Source organism: Carlito syrichta, unplaced genomic scaffold (genome assembly GCF_000164805.1).
Source record: "Carlito syrichta isolate Samal-C Ts95f unplaced genomic scaffold, Tarsius_syrichta-2.0.1 Scaffold309211, whole genome shotgun sequence".
Lineage (NCBI taxonomy): Eukaryota > Metazoa > Chordata > Mammalia > Primates > Tarsiidae > Carlito > Carlito syrichta.
Genome location: NW_007253307.1, coordinates 765,193 through 777,275, shown reverse-complemented (window position 1 = coordinate 777,275; position 12,083 = coordinate 765,193). Strand labels below are relative to the sequence as shown.

The 12,083-nt window shown below is 46.3% G+C and overlaps 1 protein-coding gene across 2 annotated transcripts in view; it reads right to left on the bottom strand.

Annotated features, from left to right (window-relative positions):
* FECH (ferrochelatase) overlaps positions 1–12,083 on the bottom strand; it is a 36,583-nt gene that overhangs the window by 10,851 nt on the left and 13,649 nt on the right. For both annotated transcript variants that reach the window (XM_021717062.1, XM_021717061.1), the window contains 2 exons: positions 6,463–6,597; positions 4,170–4,276 (listed from right to left, as the gene is read on the bottom strand). In XM_021717062.1, coding sequence (XP_021572737.1) covers positions 4,170–4,276; positions 6,463–6,597 — 242 coding nt within the window. The remainder of the gene's footprint in view (positions 1–4,169; positions 4,277–6,462; positions 6,598–12,083) is intronic.

Sequence of the window (12,083 nt, the reverse complement as noted above, 5' to 3'; positions counted from 1 at the left end):
GGGAAGGTGTGGTGGGCTCGGGGCCCATTCTGTCACATCTGTGCAGCTCAAGTCAGACGCTGGCCTCACCTCCCTCTCCAAACCTCTGTCCGCCAGACCGGGGAGCCCCCTTCGTCTCGCTGGCACGTTCTGATTCACGTCAATAGGTGCTGAAATACCAGATCTAAAGAGGCTTCCTTTCATCTTACCCTTTAATCATTCTTTGTCATTTCACTTATTAAAAAAATGCTACAACGGACATTAATAGGTCAACTGACAAAATCAGAATGTGAATGGAAATTAGACAAAAGTAACAATGCTAAGTTTACTGAGGTTGAATGGTGTAGTGTGGTTATGTGAAAGAATATTCCTGATTTTAGGAAATAAACACACAAGTATTTAGGTGTAAAGGGTGGTGACAGATGCATAAATTACTCTCAAATGGACCAGGAAAAATACAGGTATATACAGACACACACAAATACACACATACACTCACACGCAGAGCATGTAAATGATAAACAAGTGGGATAGAAGTGTTAGCAACACATGAACACAGGTAAAGAGTAGATGATAGCCCCTTATATTATTCTTAATCTTGTAACTTTTCTCCATGTCTGAATTGATTCCCAAATAAGAAGGTTTTCAAAAAAGGATAAAGGACAATGTATCAGAACCAAGTTAATTAGCACTTGTTGGTATTTTGATATAGCGGTGGTCAGTCAATAACTTAGGATAAGCAAATTATTCCCTAATAATAATCTTTCCAGAACCCTCGAAATTTAGAAAATAAATGCCCTAAGGCACAAAACGGTACCTAGAGTAAAGTTCCCTTTTTAGAATTTACAATTTACCTGCTGAGTAAATGTGATGGGTTTAGATACAAACAAACCCAATATTTTCTGGCCTCTGCAATGTTTGGAAGCTAAGGATGACCAGAAAGGATGATTTCTGGGCAACAGCCACGATATGCAGACCCACTGCCAAGTTTATATAGGAGTCTGGAATGTCATCGACTTCAATTACACCACCATCTAGATAAATAGCAGTATCAGAAATAATAGTAATAAAATTACCATTTGGTGCAATTGCTACCTGCAACAGGTAGAAGTATGAATTTAAAACAGTATTTTGGGGGGGCAGGGAGGTGGGATTAACGGTAGTCAATATCTGCCTGGGGAAGGAGGGGCACAGCTCATCAACAAGGGTACCTGCACAGTGAATATTTGTATACCTAACTCTTACTTGTACCCCACAATTTTAAAATAAAAATTTTAAAAATAGCATTTTTAGTTTTGTTTTCTGGCTTCCAAAAATTTCGTATCTTATGCAGAGTTTGGTGCTTTTTCCTTTCTCAGCTTGCACAACTGCAAGTAAAAGCCCAATTCGTTGTGGCTTGCATGGGTCTCTAAGCCATCTTCAAAACGGAGGAGCAGAAGCCAGCAGAAGAGCTACTTAAATCACCTCAACCCCATCTGCGGCATTCTCTCGTGCAAGCCCCTCTGCACAATGAAAGAGACACGAGGCTCTCAGAGCCTTCAATCACACCATCCAGGAGGGCAGATAAATGCCTCTAAAATTCCCTTTCATTTTATGAACAGAGACTTCCTCAGTTAAGAGACCTTTCCTCTTTCTGCTTCCCCCCTTTTCAAAGGGCTGAATTTTAATACAAATCTAATTGCTCACTCGATCAGGGCAGGCAGATGCTGCGCAGATCCCTCCGTTCCCCGCTACCACATGTCAGCGCTGACCTGAAACACCCCTCCTCTCCCATCACAGGCCTCCAGGAGCAAACTGTCAGGGGACGTTGGCACTCCGGGCCGCACCGGCGACCCAGCCGTACCCACACTGCAGACACTGGGGAACCACAGAGATCACAACACCCATCCCTAAGGCTAGGCTACTTCTTTTCACTTTTTACTTAAGAGGGGAGTTCGACCCCAGGGTTAACCCTTTTTGTGCTGAAGGACACTGCTGTGGAGAGGGCTGAGTTCGATGATGTCTAGCGCCATCTAGTGAGGATAGATCTCAAGTGACACGGGGTTCTTTAGGAAGTTAAGAAGGTATGAACAAGTTCGAGAAGCTTCAAAGGACGAAAAATAAACGGGATGAAATCCCGTTAATAATATCGCTTAATATTTCACCTACTCAAAATAACTCAAAAAAAGAAACTTCTTCCAGCAGAACAAAACCATATTTGCATAATTCAGTACAGTATTGTACTAAGTTGCCCGCTCCTATCTGACAGGTAGAAGACAATATTACCTCAAAGCTACTGGCTTTAGAACTGTAGTTTTAGCTTATTCTCCTAAAACCAAGCATACATGAATTAACACATGATACATATAAATTGTATAGAAGAAATGTGGTGGCTCACGCCTGTGACCCCAGCACTTTGGGAGGCCGAGGTGGGAGGACTGCTTGAGACCAGCCTGGGCAACATAGCAAGACTTCATCTCTACAAAAAATCAAAATTAGTCGGGCACGGCAGCACATGCCTGTAGTCCCAGTAACTGGCGAGGCTGAAGCTGAAGGAAGGATCGCCTGAGCCCAGAAAGTAAGACTGTGCAGAGCTGTGAGCATGCCGCTGCACTCTAGCCTGGGTGACAGAGTGAGACCCTGACAACAAGAAGAAGAAGAAGGGAGGAAGGAGGAGGAGAAGGGGAGAAGGGTGGGGGAGTGGGAGAGGAAGACGAGGAAGAGGAGGAGGAAGAGGAAAACAACACTGGGGGGACGAAGAAGGAGAACAAAGGGAAGAAGAGGAAGAAATTTGAAATTTCTTTTATAGAGGAAATCTCTCCGTTGATAGGGTAAATTTGGCCAGATACAGTGGCTCATGCCTGTCATTCCAGCTCTTTGGGAGGTAGAGGCAAGATTACCTGAGCCCCGGGGTTCGAGACCAGCCTGGGCAACTTGGGAAGCCCTCATCTCTGCAGCAATTTTTAAAAAAAAAATTAGCTGGGTGTGGTGGCACACGCCTGTAGCTCCAGCGACATGAAGGATCGCCTGAGCATGCAGGTCGAGGCTACGGTGGCCGTGAGAGTGCCACTGCACTCTAGCCTGGACGAGAGAGTGAGACTCCAACTCTAAAAAAAGGGCAAAATACGGACTTTGCAGCAAACCAGATGGACTTAGAGTCCATCATACTCAGTGGTGATCTCTCACAGAAACAGAGAACTGAATGCCACATCATGCCTACCATAAGTCAGTCCTGGACATTTATCACAACACTGCGAGAGAGGAATGGGCAGTCTTGAGATACTGCCAGGGAAGGGAGGGAGGGGGGAGGCCACGTGTCATCACAAAGAGTGCCACATCCTACACCAGGGGAACCGGGGACCGGCTGAGGCCCAGACTTCCCCTACAGGCAGACTCTCGTGGACCTAATCCTGACTTGCACCCCACATCTCAACAATAAAACAGAGAGGGGAAAAAAGTTAAATTTAATCTTCATGGCCGGGCTCGGTGGCTCAGCCTGTAATCCCGTGCCTTTGGGAGGCTGCCTGAGCCCGCCTTTGGGAGGCTGCCTGAGCCCGCAGGTTCGAGACCCACCTGGGCAGCGAGACCTCATCTCTACAATAAATCAAAAATCAGCTGGGCATGGTAGCGCATGCCTGTAATTCCGGCTACTTGGAAGGCTGAGGCGGAAGGATAGCCGGAGCCCAGCAGGTCGAGGCTGCAGTGGCCGGGAGCGGCCACTGCACTCCAGTCTGGGTGACAGAGTGAGACTCCAACTCAAAAAAAAAAAAATTTATCTTCACGTCTCAGAACATGCAGATGGCTCTATCACCTTTAATGTCTTACATCTTTTGACATTTTCAAGGACTTAGAAAATAGAGAATTTAATCTGTTGGTCAGTCATTCAAATGTTAAGTTAGCTGAAACACCACAGACGATCTTCAACGTTCTTCTGGACACGGGCAAACACAAAACTCAAAATGTCGTTTTGCTAGGGTTTGAGACTCACAAACAATATTAATCTGAAGAAAGCAGAATCTAACCATTTTAATCTTTAAGTGTATTTTCTCTTTTCATCATACACCGAGAATCTAATACTTTTTAAAATCCCCAGCATGCGACGTCAGTAAGGGAACAGTGAGGCTCAGACAGACACGCGAGCCCCGCAGGGACAGAGCCTCAATTCGCACTGGATGCAGGTTGCGGGCGGGCGCCGGAGGTCGCTGGCTCACCTGGATGAGGAGGCGATGAGTGGGCCACCTGTCGATCGTGCTCCACTTCATCGTGGGCTTCCGCCCCACGCCACTGTAGTATCTGTAGATGGCGTTTAAGCTGCTGCCTGAAACATATAAAGGGTAGCTGAGTGGATGCATCTTGATAAAGGCAAAAAGCAAATTAGTTAAGTCGATGTATATGTTCCAAGCAGCTAACTTTTTCCTGGCCTGGGGAGCTGGCACTGGGGCCACCTTCAAACTACGAAACCAGTCCTAACACACGGGCCACTTCCTCATTCTTACCACCAGGCAGGTCCCAAAACATTTCCAGGCTTCCCCTCACCGATCCTCTGGGTTCTCTAAAATAAAAACTATTAGTTAGGGTTCTCCTTTAAAATTTTAGTCAGTCTAGAGCCATATTTTAAATCATATACACTCTTAGGCTAAGACTCGACTTCCAAAAAAATAAGCAGGTTCAAACCTTGGTGAATAAAATACAGTGAACAGAAGAATCCAAATGGATTCCATTCAAGGTTCAAAAACAAGTTTTCCAGGAATCACCAAGAAGTCACCACCATACGCACACTGCAAACCACATTTCACAGGTAGATACCATTTTCAGATGTGCAGAAGGACCTCTGGAAGCTGCATTAGCTCTTTCAGGTCACTCGGAAACATTCGCTAAATGACCAGAAGTCATGAAGAAGGGGAAAGGGTAACTGAGAAACCTGCTTGTTATAGCAGCACAGAATGCACTGATTCTGCCACACCAGTGCACATCTGAAAGATACAACAGATAAACGGCACTCAAGTGGCCTCAGAGGATGAACGTGCTTCCCAAAGGCTTTCACAGCTCAGAAGTAAAGATGCACCTGTCCTTACATGTGAGATAAGGTTAGAGAAAAACTGAGCATACACAGAGGTTTTCAACACACTTGTTAGAGCCAGCTGTGAGATGAAAACCAGTCAATCCTTTGTCATATAAATAACAATCTTCTTAATTTATCTAACCGTGGGAGCAGACATTTACATGTTGAGATCTACTTTTTAAAGCAAGGCAAAAGTACAGCTTAAAAATAACAAGCTCTGACTCATTCTTCAATAACACAGTAGCAGATATTCTGAAGCTGTAGTGGCACATTTCCAAAAGAAATGACAATGCAAACTCTTGAGGGTGTCTGAGAACTCAGGCATTTTAATAGGTGCGCTGAACAAATCTTTAAGGCACACAACAAGCTTTGGATGTTTCTTCCAGTAGCCTTTTGTTTCTCCTTATAGTTACAGAAATGATGCGCATGAAGATTCAAAAGCAATCTGGAAGGAAAAATGCGCGGACCTCAGTCTTTGGAACACAGTGCAAACACCCACTGCCTGTGGGTGACAGTGGGAGCCCTGGCTACATTTAATGATACAGAGATCACCAAACCCAGATTGTTTCCAGCTCAGTTAAATATACAGGGAACAATAAGCAGTGAACAGCTTCCAAAATCAAGAAGTTTGCCAAGGGAATCCCAAACTGGGCTTGAGTTTTACCAGCGACCAACCCATAACTGAAACACGCGCATGCGTGCGCGCACGTGCGCGCGCACACACACACACACACACACACATCACTATTTCTCATGTTATATGGGCATCTCCACTTTCAAAATGGAAACAGCTATCACATTTGCTGCATTGTTAAGAAAATCAACTCAAAGTTGAGGTGGAAGGATCGCTGGAGCCCAGCAGGTACATGCTGGGGTGGCTGTGAGTGTGCCACTGCAATCTAGCCTGGGCTACACTGAGTGAGACTCTAACTCAAAAAAAAAAAAAATCAACTCAACCACAAGCAGCCATTTGCCATTGCCTTCCTAGACTCTGGTGTGGCCATGTGTTCTTTGAGCTATGGCTGTCGCCATGCTTGGGGAGGTGAATCTTCTCTCTCTCTAATTTACTTTTAAATAAGCTATATTTTTCAATTTAAAAAAAGAAGAAAAGAAAATCAGGGTAGCCATACAAAGGTTTACTGCACAAACCTAGAAAGTGGCTTAAGGTTCATTACTGATCTGTTATGCGATGGCACTGAAGTCCCCAGCACTCGCAGCCGCCACCTTCTGCCATTTGTAATTCCCAGTCAACTGGCCAATAACTCAGGGGACAGATGAACCATGAGATTCAAAGAGACTGACCTGAGCTCTCGCGTTTAAAGAGGACAGACCGGATTTGCCGTTCAAATCACATGACTTATCCTTTTCTTCAGCAAGCAGACTCCCGGGGTGTTTCTGCCAGGGCCATGCCTACCTTCCCTAGAGCACAGAGACACCCTTACCTGTGGTGGAGCAACTGTACTGTGGATACTGAGTGAAAGCAATTGCCCTCTCCAGGCCATCTCTCTCCATCTCGTCGATTGCTTCTTCTGTTAGCGGGTGGACGTACCGAAATCCAATATAGTACTTGTGAGGGGCTGTTAGGAAGCACGTGAGGAAAGGAGAAAGTATTCATCTTTACACAGATTCCTTGGAGCCACCAAACATAATGCGATGCCCAGAACAAAGAAGGGTTCACCTAATCTCCCTTGGTGTTGATAACATGGGCAAGTTTAGAACATTCCTGGCAGCTCACCCACTCCTCAGCTGGTACATGGATTTTTTTTTTTTTTGAGTTGGAGTCTCACTGTCGCCCAGACTGGAGGGCAGTGGCCGCTCCCGGCCACCGCAGCCTCGAACTGCTGGGCTCCGGTGATCCTTCCGCCTCAACCTTCCGAGTAGCCAGAATTACAGGCGCGCGCTACCACGCCCGGCTAATTTTTTTAATTTATTGTAGAGGTGAGGTCTCGCCAAGTTGCCCAGACGGATCTCGAACCCGGGGGCTCAGGCAATCCACTCACCTCAGCCTCCCAAAGGCGCGGGATTACAGGCTGAGCCACCGAGCCTGGCTGGTACATGGATTTTAATCACGATTTTTCTGGGAGCAACATCCTGCCCACACCCGTTTACTTAGCACAGTGGTTTTTAAAACTCAAACTTCTGTTCCTAACTCTGTTCTTGGTTGGCATAAGAGACACTCAAGAGAAGGAAAGAAAAAATAATACTTATGCCTGAAATAAAAGCTCCTCTTACATACTGGACACTGTAGTAGAAACTTGGCAGTTTCTTTTTTCTCATTTAAACCCCAATTTTTCAGATAAGGAAACAGAGGCTCTGAAGGTTAATCAACTGACCAACGTCACACCCAGCAGGTGGTCAGTTGAGCTGGAATCAGGGCCTGTGTCCCCCATCCCAGAGCCCACGATTCTTCTTCGCCTCCACCCTGCTCCTATCATGCAGCTCCCTCAGTTCTCAGGCCTCAGAGCTTATATCAACAAGTGCGTGAGGCTGGGTGTGGTGGCTCATGCCTCCGATCCCAGCACTTTGGGAGGCCAAGGCAGGAGGATTACTTGAGCTCAGGAGTTCGAGACCAGCCTAGGCAATATGGTGAGACCTCGTCTCTACAAAAAATCAAAAGAATTACTCAGGTGCAGTGGTGTGTGCCTGTAGTCCCAGCTGGGGCAGAAGGATTGGAAGGATCACCTGAGCCCAGGATGACAATGCTGCAGTGAGCTGTGACTGTGGCACTGCACTCCAGCCTGGACAACAGAGTGAGACCCAGACTCCAAAAAAAAAACAAGAAAGAATGTGACACACAAAACTGCCACAAGAAACATTTAGGCGAGGGAGAAGACAGGCATCAATTCCATATACGCCGGGCACATACACGACGTGGAGGACATTCTCCCAACTTGACCCTGGGAACTAGGAACTAGGGGAACGTGTTATACTGTTAGGTGAGCGCAGCATGTGTGCACAGGAAGGATGGCCTGACTCAGTGTTCTCTGGGGACTGCAAAGAGGAAGCATTTTCAGCTCTCTGTCCCTTGCAAGCCACCGATTGTATGCTATCTTGCATAAATATGGTGAATAGCAGTTAAAACACATCAGAGGACATGATCCTATACACAAACTCCAAATGACTGATTGTTCAAAGAGTATGTGCTTCATGCTAAAAACTGCCAACTGTCACAATACCATGAAGTTCATTTAAGCAACTCTTGGTGATGTGAGCTGAGGTTTAGCAAGCGAGTGGAAATTGCTTTCTAATCTCTTTTGAGACAATGCAACTGTCAGAATGCCACAGTAAGATCCCCAATGCTATCCAGTATCTGAAGATTGCAGTCTAAATGCCTGGGATCTGGGAGCTCTTCAAATGGAGATTAAGAGGTGGAAAGACTGTTCTTGCAGATAAAGGCAGGGTGGGCAGCCACATTGAAAGTAAGAGAGAGTAAAATACTCTGGAAAGAACAGATAGTGCTTTCTAAGGCCAGCCTGTAAACGTATACTTTAAAGAAAATGGCAATGTGCTTTCTGTCCTGAGGAACGAACAAACAGTGTTCACAAGGCCCCTTGCCCACCAAGGTGGGCTGCAGCTGGCTGTCCCCAGCAGGAAGACACAGGGAGGGGAAGGAGCCTCTCTGATGCTAACCAGCACATCTGGTGGGCACCATATCCGACCCGAATGAGCCCCAAACACAGGACTCACTGGCCTAGCCTCGAGTGGTTGCCCAATGAACAATGAACAGACAGAAACTGGATTTTTTAAACAGGAAAATTTCACTAATTTAGCATGTACAATAGTTCCAAGTGTCTGATTTATATGTGATTATTTGAAAGAAGTTTTGAAATACCTAACATACTGCTTTTTAATTTGTATCATTCAGATCATGAACACTATGTCAACAATGAACAATATTAAAATCTCACTTTTACTGAATTTTTGCCACATACCACATACCTTGCAACTGCCTTGCGGGATTCTTATTTAATTTTCTTTTTCTTTCCGAGTTGGAGTCTCACTCTGTTGCCCAGGCCGGAGGGCAATGGCACTCTCACAGCCACTGCAGCCTCTACCCGCGGGGCTCAGGCAATCCTTCCACCTCAGCCTTCCGAGTAGCTAGAACTACAGGCACACTCTACCACTCCCAGCTAATTTTTTAATTTATTGTAGAGACGAGGTCTCACCAAGTTGCCCAGGCTGGTCTTAAACCCCTGGCTCAGGCAATCCTCCCACCTTAGCCTCCCAAAGTCCTGGGATTACAGGCTTGAGCCATGCCCCCAGCCTTATTTAATTTTCACAAAGATCCTAGGAGTTGGGTTCTCTTATTGTCCCCGTTTTTTGAGATGAGGCCTATTGAGGTAACAGAGCTGCCTGAAGTCATACAAACAGCACTTGGGAGGCAGCACCTTTCTGAACGAGAATCCACGTTCTATCCATTCAGCATCCAGTGGAGAAATGGATTATTCCAAGTCGACACTGCTTGCAGCTACATTAAAAACAATCACAATCTGGCTGGCCATAGTGGCTCATGCCTGTAATCCCAGCACTTTGGGAGGCTGAGACAAGAGGGTTACCCGAGTCCAAGGGTTTGAAAACAGCCTGGGAAACTTGGCGAGACCTTGTCTCCACAACAAATCAAAAAATTAGCCAGGTGTGGTGGCGCGTGCCTGTAGTTCCAGCTACTTGGAAGGCTGAGGCGGAAGGATTGCTTGAGCCCAGCAGGTATAGGCTGCGGTAGCCGTGAACGTGCCACTGTCCTACAGCCTGGGCATCAGAGTGAGACTCTGACTCAAAAAAAAGAAAACTAAATAAGATAATCCTGCAAAGCAGTTGCACGGTTAATAAATAGCAATCACAATCTAAACAATTAGACGATCATTTTTAAAGCACATTTTAGACTGAAACTATCCATCAGATGATTAAATTCTTTGTCTATTGCCTTCTCTATTTTCTGTATTACTGAAATGCAGTGTTAACACTATGAAACCATTTCCCCTCTAGGTCCCCTCCTGTAACTCAGTCTTAGTTAACTGGTCAATTCTAGGCAAGGCCAGTGCAAGTCTCAAAGTTTCCACACTGGCTACCAAGCAACAACTCCCTACAAAATGACAGCATGAAACACTTCCATCTGTTTGCAATCATCATATTTTCTTGCCTAAAGAGAATTTTTTCCTAATACAAATAAATAGATGTAGTTCAAAGGTAAGCTTTATAATCGTGTAGGAAAGAAGTGATCAGAAGAAAGGAAGAATGAGAAAGAGACAGAGAGAAATGGAACAGAGAAAACATGAAGGGGGTGAGGGGGAGAGGGAAGTGACTGCTGGCCCCACCCAAAGAGGCACATGGGTCTTCCCCTCCAGCTTCACGCCCACATGGTGAAGTGTACATAGCAGGACAAGAGGCTACCTCTTTCCAGGGAAACTGGGAAGCCCCTGAGGGAGCCACAGAACCACATTTACTGATCTTCTTGACTTCAACGCAAAACTCCCCACAGGAGTTTCCAAGATTTGAGACTATTTCACGTAACCCATATTCCCCATGTGCTCACTAGCCCTCATACACACCTTGGGCGCCATCTCCCCAATAAGTCTCCAAAAGCTATTCTCTCTGCCCCGTAGGCAGACTGGACTGAAGCAGTAAGGTCCCACCAGACTGAAAGCTTCTGGTAAGTAGAAACCTTGGCTTTTGACTTTGAATAGCAGCAGCAAATGCTGCCAGGCATTCAATGGGCCGCTGTCGAATGAATGAGTGGGTGGTCTTGGGCCTTATTCAATGCCACTACTGTACCCCCAAGCAGGCCTGCTAAATGACTGGATGGTCATCTACCACCCAAAAGAAAGCCAAAATTCACCCCGCCTGCCTCAGAGGGTCCCAAGCATGGGCCATAGAGGATGGTGATAGGTCAAAGGTTATCAGTGCCAATGACTGTCCTGAGCCAGGACCCTGGACAAGTTTCCAAGATCCAGAGAAACCACAAGCACCTCCCAAGAAGAGTGACCACCTGCCTGCCTCAGAGAAAACTACCAGGAAGCTGTGCTGCATGATGGTGAGGGTGTGGTTTACTCACTGCTTTATCCCTAGCACGTGCCTGACACGTGCTCAGTGCTTATAAGTATCGGGAGGGTGGCTGGATGGATGAAGGATGGATGGAATGGGGATTAACAGGTGAAAGAGTGGGTGAGTAAGTAAGTGAGCAAGTGAGTGGAACAAACACGGGAAGAAAAACCATTTCCTGCTGCCCTGGGAACACCGCAGGGACTGGACAGGCAAGCCAATGAGCAGATACGTCCGTGACACACACCTGGGACTTATCCCTCAATTTACAATAAATAATGGACTTTTAAAAATAAGTCTCAGCCAGGTACGGTGGCTCATGCCTGTAATCCCAGCACTTTGGGAGGTGGAGGAGAGAGGATTGCCTGAGCCCAGGGATTCAAGACCAGCCTGGGCAACTTGGAGAGATCTTGTCTCCACAATAAATCAAAAAAATTAGCCGGGCGTGGTGATATGCACCTGTGGTTCCAGCTCCAACTCAAAGAAAACAAAGTGTCTGCAGAACAGAATGCTTAATTGCTGAACCTTCTTATAAATCACTTGCACAACAATTTTGACTTATGTAAATAAAAAGCGGGTATTATTATTATTTGGTCCCTACTGAAGCAGAGAATACTTCATCTTAGAACCTGCAAGCTTGGAGCTTCCCCTCTTGGCACGAAACAGCAACATATTAAAATGATCAGACTCCCAGTAGTGAGTGGGACACTGGGTAGAAACCAGGCCATTCTGTGAGACTCTCTCCAGGCCATCATGGGAGGCTGAGGCCGCAGTTGGGTTGACTGTTCTAAGCAACCCAGCAGCCTCCCCAGAGACACGGGAGGAGATGGGAGGCACGCCCCTCGGTCTGAATCCCCTTTCAAGTCTGACAACTCTACTAGGGCTTTGTTGTTGTTGTTGTTTAAGGAGATGAGTCTCACTATGTAGACCGGGCAAAGTGCAGTGGCTATTCACAAGGGTGATCATAGCACATTATGGCCTCAAACTTCTAGGCTCGGGTGATCCTCTCGCCTCAGCCTCCTGAGGT